Source organism: Triticum aestivum, chromosome 5B (assembly GCF_018294505.1).
Source record: "Triticum aestivum cultivar Chinese Spring chromosome 5B, IWGSC CS RefSeq v2.1, whole genome shotgun sequence".
NCBI classification, from domain to species: Eukaryota; Viridiplantae; Streptophyta; class Magnoliopsida; order Poales; family Poaceae; genus Triticum; species Triticum aestivum.
In genome coordinates this window covers 590,545,914-590,558,637 of record NC_057807.1, presented here as the reverse complement: position 1 = coordinate 590,558,637, position 12,724 = coordinate 590,545,914, and the positions used below count along the sequence as shown (strand labels likewise).

The 12,724-nt window shown below is 46.3% G+C and overlaps 1 protein-coding gene across 1 annotated transcript; it reads right to left on the bottom strand.

Moving 5' to 3' along the window:
• Positions 1-3,471: 3,471 nt before the first annotated feature.
• LOC123113463 (kinesin-like protein KIN-8B) lies at positions 3,472-11,680 on the bottom strand. The gene is made up of 16 exons (XM_044534695.1): positions 11,008-11,680; positions 10,815-10,892; positions 10,565-10,681; positions 8,160-8,245; positions 7,261-7,405; positions 7,058-7,153; positions 6,535-6,626; positions 6,155-6,256; positions 5,926-6,072; positions 5,702-5,852; positions 5,481-5,543; positions 5,149-5,385; positions 4,904-5,008; positions 4,717-4,830; positions 4,099-4,632; positions 3,472-3,921 (listed from the first exon to the last, which is right to left on the bottom strand). The coding sequence occupies exons 1-16, from the start codon at positions 11,053-11,055 to the stop codon at positions 3,898-3,900; spliced, it is 2,139 nt and encodes a 712-aa protein (XP_044390630.1). The 5' UTR covers positions 11,056-11,680; the 3' UTR covers positions 3,472-3,897.
• Positions 11,681-12,724: the final 1,044 nt, after the last annotated feature.

Genomic DNA, 12,724 nt, shown 5'->3' with positions numbered 1-12,724 from the left:
TTTATCGATCGCTAGCTGAGGTTAAGAGCAGACACCAATGATGATGATGGTGATAAGTGCCCCTCCCAAACTGCATGTGTCGAGGTGAAGTGAAGGTGGGATCTTAACAAAGGCCCTACAAAATCATGCGGAGTAGGGCTCATCTTTAAACTAACCATGGCAGATACTAAGATCAAAATATTACTGCTACCACTAGTGTGATCAATTAGTAGTCAATAATGCAAGTAGTAGTGTTGTATAATTTCCAAGGTCCCGGGCCTGGTAAAAGAAGAAAGAAAGTGAAGGCCAAGGCTCTCTACCCCACGCCCATGTGAGCCAAGGCGCTTTGGAGCAGGTGAAAAGAAACAAAGGGAGGGCGGAGATTCTCCCTGCCCATGTATAGGCGACCGTGAATGCATGGTTCCAAGGGAGGCTCCACGGCGGTCACGTACTCCCATCAAATCTTTGATTGTAGTAGCAGCACTGTGTGGTTTCTTCTCGCTTGATGGAGTACTCCCATCAAAGTTTTTGGAGTTAAGCTCCGTTGAATGGATGCAGCTGACTAATTAGATTACGGCTTGATAAGGCTATTATACTGGTGCTTGGCCAGAGTTTTTCAACGTCGTAGTAATGATCAATTATGTCCTAGATTAGGGCGTGGGATGGTGCTAGCCTAGAGCTAAGTAAACAAATGGCGGCAGCGTAGTGTTTTTGCGGCCAGTATAGTTATATGCTCAGTGGGATCACTACTCCTACCCGCGAAGTTGCAAGCTCCGAGCTGGCCGCGCCCTGTACCCCGTGCAAAGCCGTCGTCTATCTCTTTGAAAACACCTACTCACACGCACAAACACAGAGACAGAGAGACGGGGCCAGCCATCTTTGTTTGCCTAATCAACCACGCTCGTCTTATTTACCGCCCCAAGCAGCTCGATGCTACTACTCTACCACGGGAAGCCCACGGTGCCCACTTAAAGGCCCGTTTATTTTGCGTTCGTGGACACCCACGGTCAGCACATCCCGACATGTGGAATATGTGGGTTATCCCATGATGCCCACATCGAACCCACCTAACTGACTAGCCTGGGCACGCCGCGGGGATTAGGACTCGCTGCCAGCCATGGCCGCGCCGCCGTGGCCGGCCTATACACGTCGTCCACCTCCATGGCCAACCTATTGAGTTCGTCGACCTCCTCTATGGCCGCACGAGCGTCGTCGTCCATCCCCGCATTGGGCGCTGCAGCGCCGCCGTCTATCTCCGTCGCGGCTGCCGGCCGCCCCAGCGCCGCCATGTACCTCCGCAGCCGCAACTCTTCCCACCACCACATAATTCTCTTCTCCCACCATTCCTGCTGCCGGCGCCACTGGAAAGGACTGCGAGAAGAGGCCTACCGCAGGCATCGACCAAGAATCTGGAAGGAAAAGTTCCAAGAGGAGAGAATCTGCAATTGACAAGAGAAGGAAGATTGCTGCTGTTTCCCCCTCTTCCAATCCATGCAAAGCTCGAGGTTTTAACTGAATTTTATGCATGTATGCGCTGCTGCTATGTGTGTGATGTTAAGTTCCTGCATGATTAACTGTTAGTAGATCCTTTTGAGAGACTAAGAATGGTGGTTGTACTGTGCCTGCTCTCTGTTTCTCCGCATGACAAATAATCTATTCTCTGTTTCTGTATGAACTATAATTAAGTTTCTGTATTGACTAGGTGGGCATTGTACTGTTTAAATTTTGCCTCTCTATTCGTCTTGCTACTGAAGAGTTAATTATACGGCCAGTTAATTATAGCAGCGTTGTTTGTTGGTGCTGCAAGTACAACGGCACTAGAGCACTAGGCCAAGGCATGCCGTGCATGCCGGCTGTAGGTGCGCATTATGTAGACGAGCTGTTAGAGCTCCCAAGGAACCAGTGATGGTAGCTCACCACCTCAAGATGACAGTGCGAACGTATTTCAACAGATACATCTGCATCAATTAAGTGGGTATTCCACTAAACCCACTTATATCCCACATAATAATATATGGGCTTTGGCGGGTATCCCATTTAATCTACGCGGCAGATGTGGGGCGGATGCGGGCCTCCCGCGGAGCGTCCCACTTACAGCCTGATCCGTACTATTTGTTTGCTTGCACGTACTGTGTTTTCCTTTGTAGGTAACGCACATCAAAAATGAAAAGAAAATGCGTGCACGCAATCAGAAGAAGGCAAAACGAAAGACAGAACAAGGCAAAACAACAACCTGCTGATCCAGCAGCGGCCTCAGCAGCTGCTTTGTGTTTTCACGTGTAGGATCCGCCCGAAACTGCAACGCCACGCCGTGCCGTGCCGTGCGCACCGCCGGTAGAGCATGCATGCATGCAGCGGTGATCGCCTGCAGCGTTGGCTTGGTTCAGGTTGGTACGCCTGCCGGCCGGGGCGGGGTCACGACTTGCACGCTCGTTCGATCGTTGGTCGCATTCAGAGCAGAGACGGCCTTGAGCCATTCCGTGAAACATTTTCCTTTTCATCACCGTGGCAAACAAGACGCGCAGCAGCAGCAGCAGTAGCGCTTTTGTTTGTTCGACCGAACAGGCTACCGAGTAGCCCACACGGGCGGTGGGCTGGTGGCTGGCCATAGCCTAGGCCGAGGCCCAGCCCCAGGCCGGGTGGCTAGCTGCCCGACGTGTCGACGTGCCGAGCGTAATGGCGATGCGATGCGCGCTGCCGTGCAGATTCAGCCACTACAGCACAGCGTTGCGTTCAGACATCGCAAATGTTTCTCTTGCATGCATAAATGAATAACTGTCGACGTGGAGTTGTGGGCTCGTAGCTTGAGCGCTGCTGCAGCGCATGGAGTGGAGGGACCATCCATCCATGATCCATCCCCCGGCATGAATGAATGAATGTGGTCTCGAGAGTGGGTGACGGGCGTCAGTCCAGGGGGGCGAAATCAATGAATGAATGAATGAATCATCTGCGTCCATGCATGATCCATCCATCCGCAGATGAGATGAGATGAGATGAGATCCCCACCGGCCCCAGTCCTACAGTACAAGTTGTTAGCGCTAGTACCACGGCCCATGCGCAACACATGATCTCCCATCTATCCTATACTGCTATTCTCAAAAAAAAAAAAAAATCTATCCTATACTGCTCCCGACATACGGTGCCCTGTCCTTGAGCTCAATCATCAGGCATCATACGTATCTCCCAGCAACGGTGATGTCAACTGTAACTGCTCGCTGTTCTTATTCATTTCATCGGTGTTTGAGCAACGGTCTCGAAAGCTCTCATTTATTCAGGCCCAGTTTGTGTTTCGCTGTAAAAAGGAGTAGACGAAAAATGCAGTCGAAAACATGTCAAACAAACGCCAAAATAGGAAAAAGCGGATTCGATAGTAAACGGGATCATTATAATGCCAAACGCAGCCTTGGGCCCATTGAGAACATTAGGGAATGTTCTTTTCATCTGTTGAAATTTTCCTAGGTAACCTTTGCAAGGGGTACCACTTACTGGAGATTTCGTTCATAGACCATCTTGTTCGCAGCGGGGCTTTACTTGCTTGATGAAGGGTTAAGAGTCACAGCAAATTTACAGGATTCTTGGCCCGAAAGGCAGATTCAGCCCCAACAGACGCATACACTATACAAGGGAACAGACTAACAGGAGACAGGGTGCAGCAGGACTGACTACAGGAGAGACTAACAACTACTGTACAAGAGCGGAGTGAACCATGCAACAGATCTAGAGGCACCAAAATGACCATGAACATGGCCTAGGGCATGGCAACAGCTTGGCCTAAACTACCAGTAACATCCTCTTATCAGATCCAGGAACTCGGCCAGGATCATATCAGATTGCAGGCATCAGGCTGGTATTATAGCCATGTCAGCTGGTTGTGTGAGTCATGACTCATGTGTCTTGTTGAATCTTCATGTGCTTCCTCTACCTTTCTCTAGAGCACGAATCCTGGAAAACGGAAGATCATAGTTCATGCCAAGATTAAAAATGTTGCCACTTAGACTCTACTACATGTCCTCCTTAATGGAAGATGCTACCATCATGTGGTTACTTGAGCAAGTTGAAATAGCATGCAGTTTCAAGAATATGGAGTGCAATTTGCTTGTAGAAGAGAGGTACAATTACCTTCCTTTGCCTGCTGAAACCTTCGATTCCAGAATATGGGGTGCGAAGCTCGCCGCTGCAGGGCGATCGCTCGCTTTTCGTCTCTGGGGTAGAATGGTATGGCGTTGACCCGCCACTCGCCCATTGTTTTCCATCACCCACATAAGGCGAGCAGCCAGACATCATGTAGTACGAGCTGAGATGTTCCTGCCTACAGATGGTAGGCGTCTCGTGTTGATTTTTGAGAACAGACATGGTGCTGAAACCTTGTTGGAAAAAGCAACTAGATGGAGAAGAAGAAGACTGTGACTGTGGACTAGGAAACGACATGAATGGTGGCAGCCTTCCATGGGGCGTAGAAACATCAGGGCTCGAGCTAGGCAAAGGGCAGCCTTCTACAGTTAAGCCTTGCTTAGCAGCCAACTTCAGGATCTGTTTCTGGTTTAGCCCTGTTCCATATAGAATGTTCCATAGGCTCCTTAGAGATTCCCTCTGGTTATGTATTACTTGGTCCCGCATAGCCATCTCAATTTGAAGCTCAGCATTATTCATTCCCTGAAGGATTTCATTTTTTACATATAAGCAGCTTGTCGGATATCATATTCTGGATGGAAAACTAAAACTTTTGGGATTACTCACAAGAAGCCTGTATTGGCTGAGAATCTGCAGGTAAGTCCTGTTCCCATTGTTACTGGTAGCCTCCTCGATCATATCTTGGAGCTGACGCCTACGACTCTCATTCAGTTCAATATCCTACAGTGAAAAGGATAAATAGCCATGTAAGTTTGCTTCAAGGTAAGAGAGCAAAATTAAACTCAAGATGTACCTTTCTGTAGCCAGCACCAGCTTCGTCATTGTCACGGATGTTGTCAAGAATAACTTGCCTCCTTGATGTTAAGGCTTGCAAAACTGTATAATCCTTCTCATTCACCTGAATACAAAAACCCATCAGTGCACTGTACATAGTGTGGAATTTCTAAGAAATCTGTTGCGACAATAGATGCAGGAAATAGCTGCTACAGTCTGTTTGATGAAAGAGTTCTCGAAAAATTGATCAGTCAAGTTACCCACCTGTGGTCTTGCAATTGCACTGTCAAGATGTTGGAGCTCCATCCGGTTACGCTTGTTGGTTTCTTCAAGTTCAAACAGTGCTTTCTGTAGATTTATACGTTCTTGAACATTCTCGCCAGTTTCTTGGCTCAAGACATTTAGCCAAGATAGTTCATTATCTGCAGCCTTTTCAGTAGGTTTTACACTTAATTGATGCTCCTTATCAGCTAATTCTTTTTTCAACTGAGAAACCTCACCCTACAAAGTGACGATGCGACACACTTCAGTATTTTACTGTGGCCAACAAATAGGTATAACACTAGAAATTTACTTATTTCCCCGTTAAGGCAAACCTGGAGATTCTCTATCATCCTTTGGTAGTCTTCAACATGATTGTCGATCGTTCCAATATTTTTCTATACAGGAAAAAGAACAAACATCAGAAAAATAGACCTGGCTACTTTAGCATGTATGATTCAGAAAAGTAACTGGTTCTGTCGTGTGGGAGAAAGATGAATCGACAGAAATAACATCTCCTTGTGTGTGCACTCGACCAAAAGAAATGACTCCTTACATGAACATGTGTTTTTATCTCCTTAGCACGGTCCGCATACTTGAGTGTATTGGTAGTGTGATGATACTGATCATCAGCTGGTGATATTGTGGCAATCATGACAGTTCGAGAATTACCAGAGAGACCATCCTTCAGAATTCGAGTTAATTTGCTGTAAATAGCCACTGTCACATAACTAGAATGGACAAAATTGGTTCTGATAGTAGAATGTCCACCTGACATACCTGTTGCGATATGGAACATATGCTAGACCTTTCTTATTTTGCTTGCCGAGGGCATTGATGCAATTCGCTAATGCTAGAAGTGACCGATTAATGTTGGCTCCATCTCTAAGCTTTTGGCCAAAATTGTTCGTTTCAGTAGCCCTCTCACTGCTCAAAGAAAATTGTTTTCAGCTTACTTTTGCTGACAGAGTGAAAAGAAAAGCAGCAGCCCAAAAAGAATAGTTATTACCTGCCCGCAAGATCAACCAAGGCAAGCTTTCCACGAAGAACTTGACTACCATATTTTCCTTTCTGCTTGCGTCTTACAGTAATTTCCAGTACAGCATGTGAACTTGAAAAGGAGAGCAAAATATTTTCTATGTGAGAATAATGTAAAGATAGACTCACAATCTCAATAATCTAGCAGATTAAAGATCGTAGCTTGCAGGCACTATTACCTGATCGTAACTGTCTTGATAGACTCACAATCTCAATAATTTAGCAGATTAAAGATATTAAGTAACCTTAAATAGCAGTTATTTAAGTTTTATTAAGATGTAACTGATTCATTTAAAAGGTAAATAAGTAATGGAAGCATGAACTTTTAAAGGGGAAGCAGAAAATATTTACCGCGAAGAAGTTGCGTTTGCTTCCGTGCTCTCTGTCTTGCGTCTGCTGTTGCCTATGTTCAAGAGTTCAAGGATCTTATCTGCTGAATGGACCTAGGAAAATAACAGTTTGAACATCCAAATTTAGTTTATGCAAAAACTGATGGGAATCAACAGGCATGCTTTCAGAATATGGCATGACATGCAATAGATACTGAATGTTGCAACAGAATTAGACAAAACACAAGAAAGAAGGCTTCATACAAACCCGAGGACCAATTCTTCAATACAAACTTATCAATTATCATAAACAAGATGACCGACTTAAAAGCACAACAAGAAGATCTAGTCATGTCCTTTCATTGTCAACTTATCAGCTACTTGAATATAGCAGATAACATTACGCGCAAAATAATAGTTAGAAATGTTAGGAGTAACAAAAAAAAAGAAGCAAATAACACAAAAGAAGGCCAGAATTAACACTAGCAGCCAAGGCATTTATCTTATTAGCAGGGAAAACAAATACGGAAGGAAGAGGTGTAAACCTTAATTCTTCTTAAACCAGCGACTATTATGCCATGCTCGGGGTCCTCACGAAGCTCCAGGTGACCCGAGGATTTCTCAAGCAAATCATAGATAACCTGGAATTCAGAAAACCAACAATTATTTCACAGCTTATATGCAACACATATATTATGACTGGTAATTTGATATTATCTAATTATCAACACAATATTTTGTAGATTACCTCATTGTATACTTCCAGATATGAACATGAGACTTCAAATGTATCTGAACTATCATCTTTTTTTATTTGATCAAAGATTGTGCGAAAGCTAAGAACCATAAGACCAGGATCATTCCGGCTTCCAACCATTGTATATGTTTTGCCACTGCAGAATTACATACAGCAGGACATATTAATATACATATGGAACAACTTCAGATTGTAGCCCAGTATCCAAGTATAGCAAAAACACCTTTACTGAATAAATAGTACTACCTCCGTCTCAAAATATAAGAAATATAAGACGTTTTTGTAGCCTACAAAAACGTCTTATATTTTGAGACGGAGGTAGTATATCAGTTCTTCACCAGGGAAGTTTTGAAAAGAATGAAAGAAAAGAAACAAAGTAACCTCCCATAGCAACTGGGAACAGTTTGATTTTAGCAATTTGAACAGTCAACTACTTATAGCCATAAGATCAAGTTTTTCTCATCGTGTTTGCACATGCACAAATCCTTAAGTCTTATCAAACAGACCTGGACGGTGACTTAGAAAAAGCAAAACCATTTGAACAATCATTAAATTGATATGGCAACTGACTAAGTGTGAAGTAAATACGACAATCATTTAATTACTTTTTAACCCTCAAGCTTACCAGGCATGGTACACAAAAAATCCCGAAATAGAGGAAATTCAGGAAAATATAATGTGTTAATTCAATGATCACATCTGAAGAAGTGTTTGGACAGTATATCATCCATTTCCTTAAAAATAAAAAACTTATGAAATTTACACCATACTTTAATAACAGCAACTTATGAGATCCTTCAGAACTGTGAGTGTAAGGCAGTACATATTTGATGATGGCTAAAGATAGCAGTCTGCTTGTCAGTAGTAAAACTATTCCAGTGAATGCATACCTTCCAGTAGATCCATAGGCAAAGACTGTCACATTAAGGCCTTGAACTACACCCAAAACTGTGGGAGAAATATTCTTATAAACGTCCTGCGGAAGAATGCATTTATATCAAATTAAAATCATAAGATGTTATAGTGTAAAACATGAACGACAAGAACACAGCATTTCTATACACATCCATATGGTTCTCATTGCAGTTTCCATATATTCAGTGATAATAACCTTACAACAGCAACAACTAAGCCTTTAGTCCCAAACAAGTTGGGGCAGGCTAGAGCTGAAACCCATAAGATCTATTATCACAAACATATTAGCATCAGTTTGAAATAAATGCATTTTAGACTACTGAACTTGCTGGGTTGTGTTGAAACACAGTACTCACAAAATAATGTAATAGATAAAATAATTAAATGTGGAAAGGGGTAATAACTTATATGTATGTACATATGTACTGTATCAGTTAGAACATCTCCAACAGCAGACCAAAAAACACAGCCGTGACCCAAAAACTGTTTTTTTTTTGTCTTTTGGGCCATAAAAAACTGCTCCAACAGCATACCAATAACTATATGGCAACCGAACTTTTTTATATCCTGACCAAAATATTGCGACAAGTGATTTGACCAAAAACCAAAGCTGCTGCAGCGGGAACCCAACCGCCGCCGCGCCGTCTCACCCCGAGCACTCCCACGGCCATCCTGAGCCACGCCCGTCCGGCCCCGCCCAATTCCGGCTGTCCCACCGCGCTCCAAACCGTCAGATCCGCCACCGCCCCTGTCCCTGAGCTCGCGCAGCCGACCCCAAGCACCACGACGCCGCCCCCGAACTTCCACGCCGCCGGATTCCGCCATCATTTTTCCCGCCGTCGGATTGTCATGTTTCGTGTGCTTCTCAAAATTTTGGTCTGCTGGAAAAGCACAAGATTTTCTGGTGACCAAAAACCTTCTCTCTCCACCCCTAAACCGAGTTTTTGGTCACCAAATTTTTGGTCTGCTGTTGGAGATGCTCTTAGTCCAACCTATTACATAGTGTTACAGTAGGGCTAAAAAATCCCATATTAACGGAAAATAAATAAATCTATACAGTATTTGCAGGTCATCAAAACAGTGGAATTTCGTCAGCTATGTTTAGAGTTGTTGAGCAGTTATAGTTGTACAGAAAAGTACAACTATATGTTTGAAAAAAATAAGACTATTTGTTAATAAAAGCACAATTGTTTTAGTATCTAGCCGGGCAGGAGATTTGACTACGTATATACACGTTTCCAGCATCTATGTATACCTGTGTAACATGGCCTGATCATAGAACTTTGATTGCTTAAACATTTTATGTAACGTTTTTTTACAAGAATGATTCTGACAAGGTCCAGCAATACGGTATTAACATTTTCAACACGGTGTATGATGTTACACGACTTGCTAAAACAAGTAAAAAAATAGTATTCACATGAAATCAAGTTCTAATAGTGATTTAAACATTGCTGGCAGATCTGTTTGGATTTATGAGTTATTAATACATACACATGTTTGTCATGATAAGCTGCTAGGGGTTTATAGCCTGGACTCAGACCAGCTCATAAGTAGGACTAGTTATGTATCCAATAACTTCCAGCCACTAGGTGCTCGCATGATCTCCCAGTTGCAGGACACAACAAATTGTCACACAAAAATCTCAAAATAAATGCAGTGACTTCAACTAACCTACAGATTTTTCAAACGTTAACACAGCAGAAACAAGTTTGTTTTTCTGAAAAAGGGGTGACCACGGAGCAGAAACAAGTGGTACTGGGTTAGAACTAGATAACACGGTTGTAGAGCGGACTAGTGCAACCGTATCAGGGAGAGCCACTGTAGACGAACTACGAAGACCGTGGATAACAAACGGTCGCCCAGCTAGTTGCACTTAATTACAGTTTACACTTTACAGGGTAAGTGGTGAAGATAAAGTTCAGCAAATGCCCCAGGCTCCAGTCCAGGGCTCTGATAAAAAAATAAAAGTGAGTTCTGGAAATTATTTCTCTAAACTAGAGTCCTTTTCCCTGAAACCAGACGTATACGCGTTAGGTAGCATACCTAACAGTAACAAATACAGCCAAGGATTTGTTTGCTCCAGACTGAATTGGCGTTTTGCACATGCCAATAGTATCGTTACAACCTAGAGCTATCCAAAGCATGAGCAACTCCTAGTTTTGGCAATTAATAAACCAAAGGGGTTGGTTGTGGTTTCGCTTTCTGGAGTATCATTTCCTAAAATGCAAGACATGACCATTCTAGGAACTCCAAAGATTCAGTGCAGGTATAATATAAACACTTGCTGTAATCAGCATATGAGCCCATTGTCAACAGCAAGCCAAGCAAATTCAAGGTCAGAGCAGCACAAGCTAATGAGCTATATAAGCCTGCGTACCGTGTTGGAGCATCCAGGCGCGTACACGTGATCGAAGCTGTATCTTTTCTCCTTGGTCCGGTTTTGGATGAGGTCCAGGTAGCCCTTGGAGATATCAGGGTCCAACACAGCCACATTCTGGAGAAACATACAAGCACAACATCACTACTACTTTGCTACCATTACCATCCATGGCAAAATTCAATCCACCCATGACACGAACTACTAGTTCATGGCCCAACCAAATGAAGCCGGGCCTCTGAATGTTTACCTTGTCATCAATGACTTGTATGATGTGCCGCGAGCGCCGGCGCTCGTTGTCGGTCAGTGGCCTGCACTTGACGGCCACCTGCAAATGGAAACAGCAGGATCACACACGCGCGCGCGAAGCAACAGAGTGATTAAGCAATGGAACAGAAGTGCAGCCAAATCGCAGTGGATTAGTGGAGAGGATGCATTAGTACCTGCAGCGTGGCCGTCTGCCTGGAGGCCGGAGCCCGGATGGTCGGCATTGCGCGGAAGCTTCCTTTTGGGGCTTGGCCCCCAGCCGACCTCCCTCCCCCCCTTCCTTCGCCCAGAAGATGCGGTGCTAATCTAGCACAAGCCAACGCGACCGCGCCCACGCCCACGACCCTTCGGAATCACGCCACACGGGGACGGGGGCGGCATAAAGGCGAGGCGCATCCCCACCGCACCAGCACCACCACCAGCTGCCGCGGCGGCGGCGAAAAGGGGCCCCGCGAAAAGGAGCCCGCCACTGCCGCTGCTAAACTGGACGGCCACCACCAACCCGAGCCGCCGCCAGCCAGAAACGACGAATGCCGATGAGAAAATGCCGCCGGAGCCCGAGCCCCTCCGCCAAAATGCGGCGCCGCGTAGCCGTTCCCGCTCCCCCGCCGCGCACCAAACGCTCCAGAAATCGCCGCCCGGGGAATGAAGGAACGGCGGTTACTCCATCAACAGGAAAAAAATGGCAGCCCGAGCGCGTGTGATTGATTTGGTGGGTGGCACGACGAGGCCGGCAGGCGTACGAAGCGGATTCAGGAGAGGGGTTAGATGAAGCGGGGAGTGGGAGGAGGAGGAGGAGACGGAGGTGGAGGTGGAGGTGGTGGTTTAATGTGGCGAGAATAATTAATCGGCGGCAGCTGGAGAAGGCGACACGGAACGGAAGGGGAGAGGGAGGGGAGGTGGGGGTGGGCCTCGCCCTCGCCTAGCTGGACCCCGCCCAACGGTCCGATGCCTTTGCTTGCGCTTGCGCCTCCGTCCGGGCCGGGCCGGGCCGGTCCGGTACACGACGCCGTACCTGCGGTACAGTCCTGCACACCGCACAGCACAGCTCAGCGCGCCCCTCTCTACCCTTTCCCTGCCCGCCAGGTCTCTTCTCGCGTCGGGGCGCTCTCGTCTCGTGCAAACATAATCTTGGAGGCCACTGTGTGCGTGCGTGCGTGCGTGCGTGCGTACGCGATGCAACAAAACGGGATGAACAAAGGGTCGGTGTGCACGAGTGCCGAAAGGCGTTCTGGTCCAGCTCAATGCATGATGCGGAACAGTGCGATGCTAGCTAGAGTGGGGGAGCTCACCTATGGTGCACGGGCGGTGGGTGATGGTGCGCCTTTAGTTTGGGTGTCGGGGCGGCGGCCATGGGTGGCGAGGCGAGGCTGCGCGCTTGGCTCTGCGTCGAGACGAGCGTCGTTGCAGCCGTGGTCGATCTCGTCTTAGCTATGTGGGTGGCAAGGGGAAAGCCGGCGAGGCGAGTGATTCTGGTGTGCCGTGGCTTCGGCGGTGGCGGCTCCCCTGGTCGTGATTTGGAGGCCGTGTGCTGGCGGCGACAATCCTCCCTTCGGGTTGGTTCAAAGATCATGGTACCTCGTGTGGCACAGGCAACAATCCGAGCGAAAGTTCTGTGCTCTCGCACAAGTAACGGTGATGTTAGTGGGTGTCGTTTTCTCTTGAGGGCATCGTTGTAGGTTTCCTTTTCGTGTTAAAGCTTCGGATGAAAACCCTAGTCCGTCATATCGGGCTCGATGGCAGTGGCGCATTGTGTCGTCAACTTCTTGAGGGCCTCGTCAAGGAGCTCAGGCACCGTGCCTTCTAAAATGCTCTAATCCTAACGAGAAGCCTCTAAACACAGGAATATCTTTTACACGTGCGGTGCATTCGTTGGTCTCCTATCTTCTACAC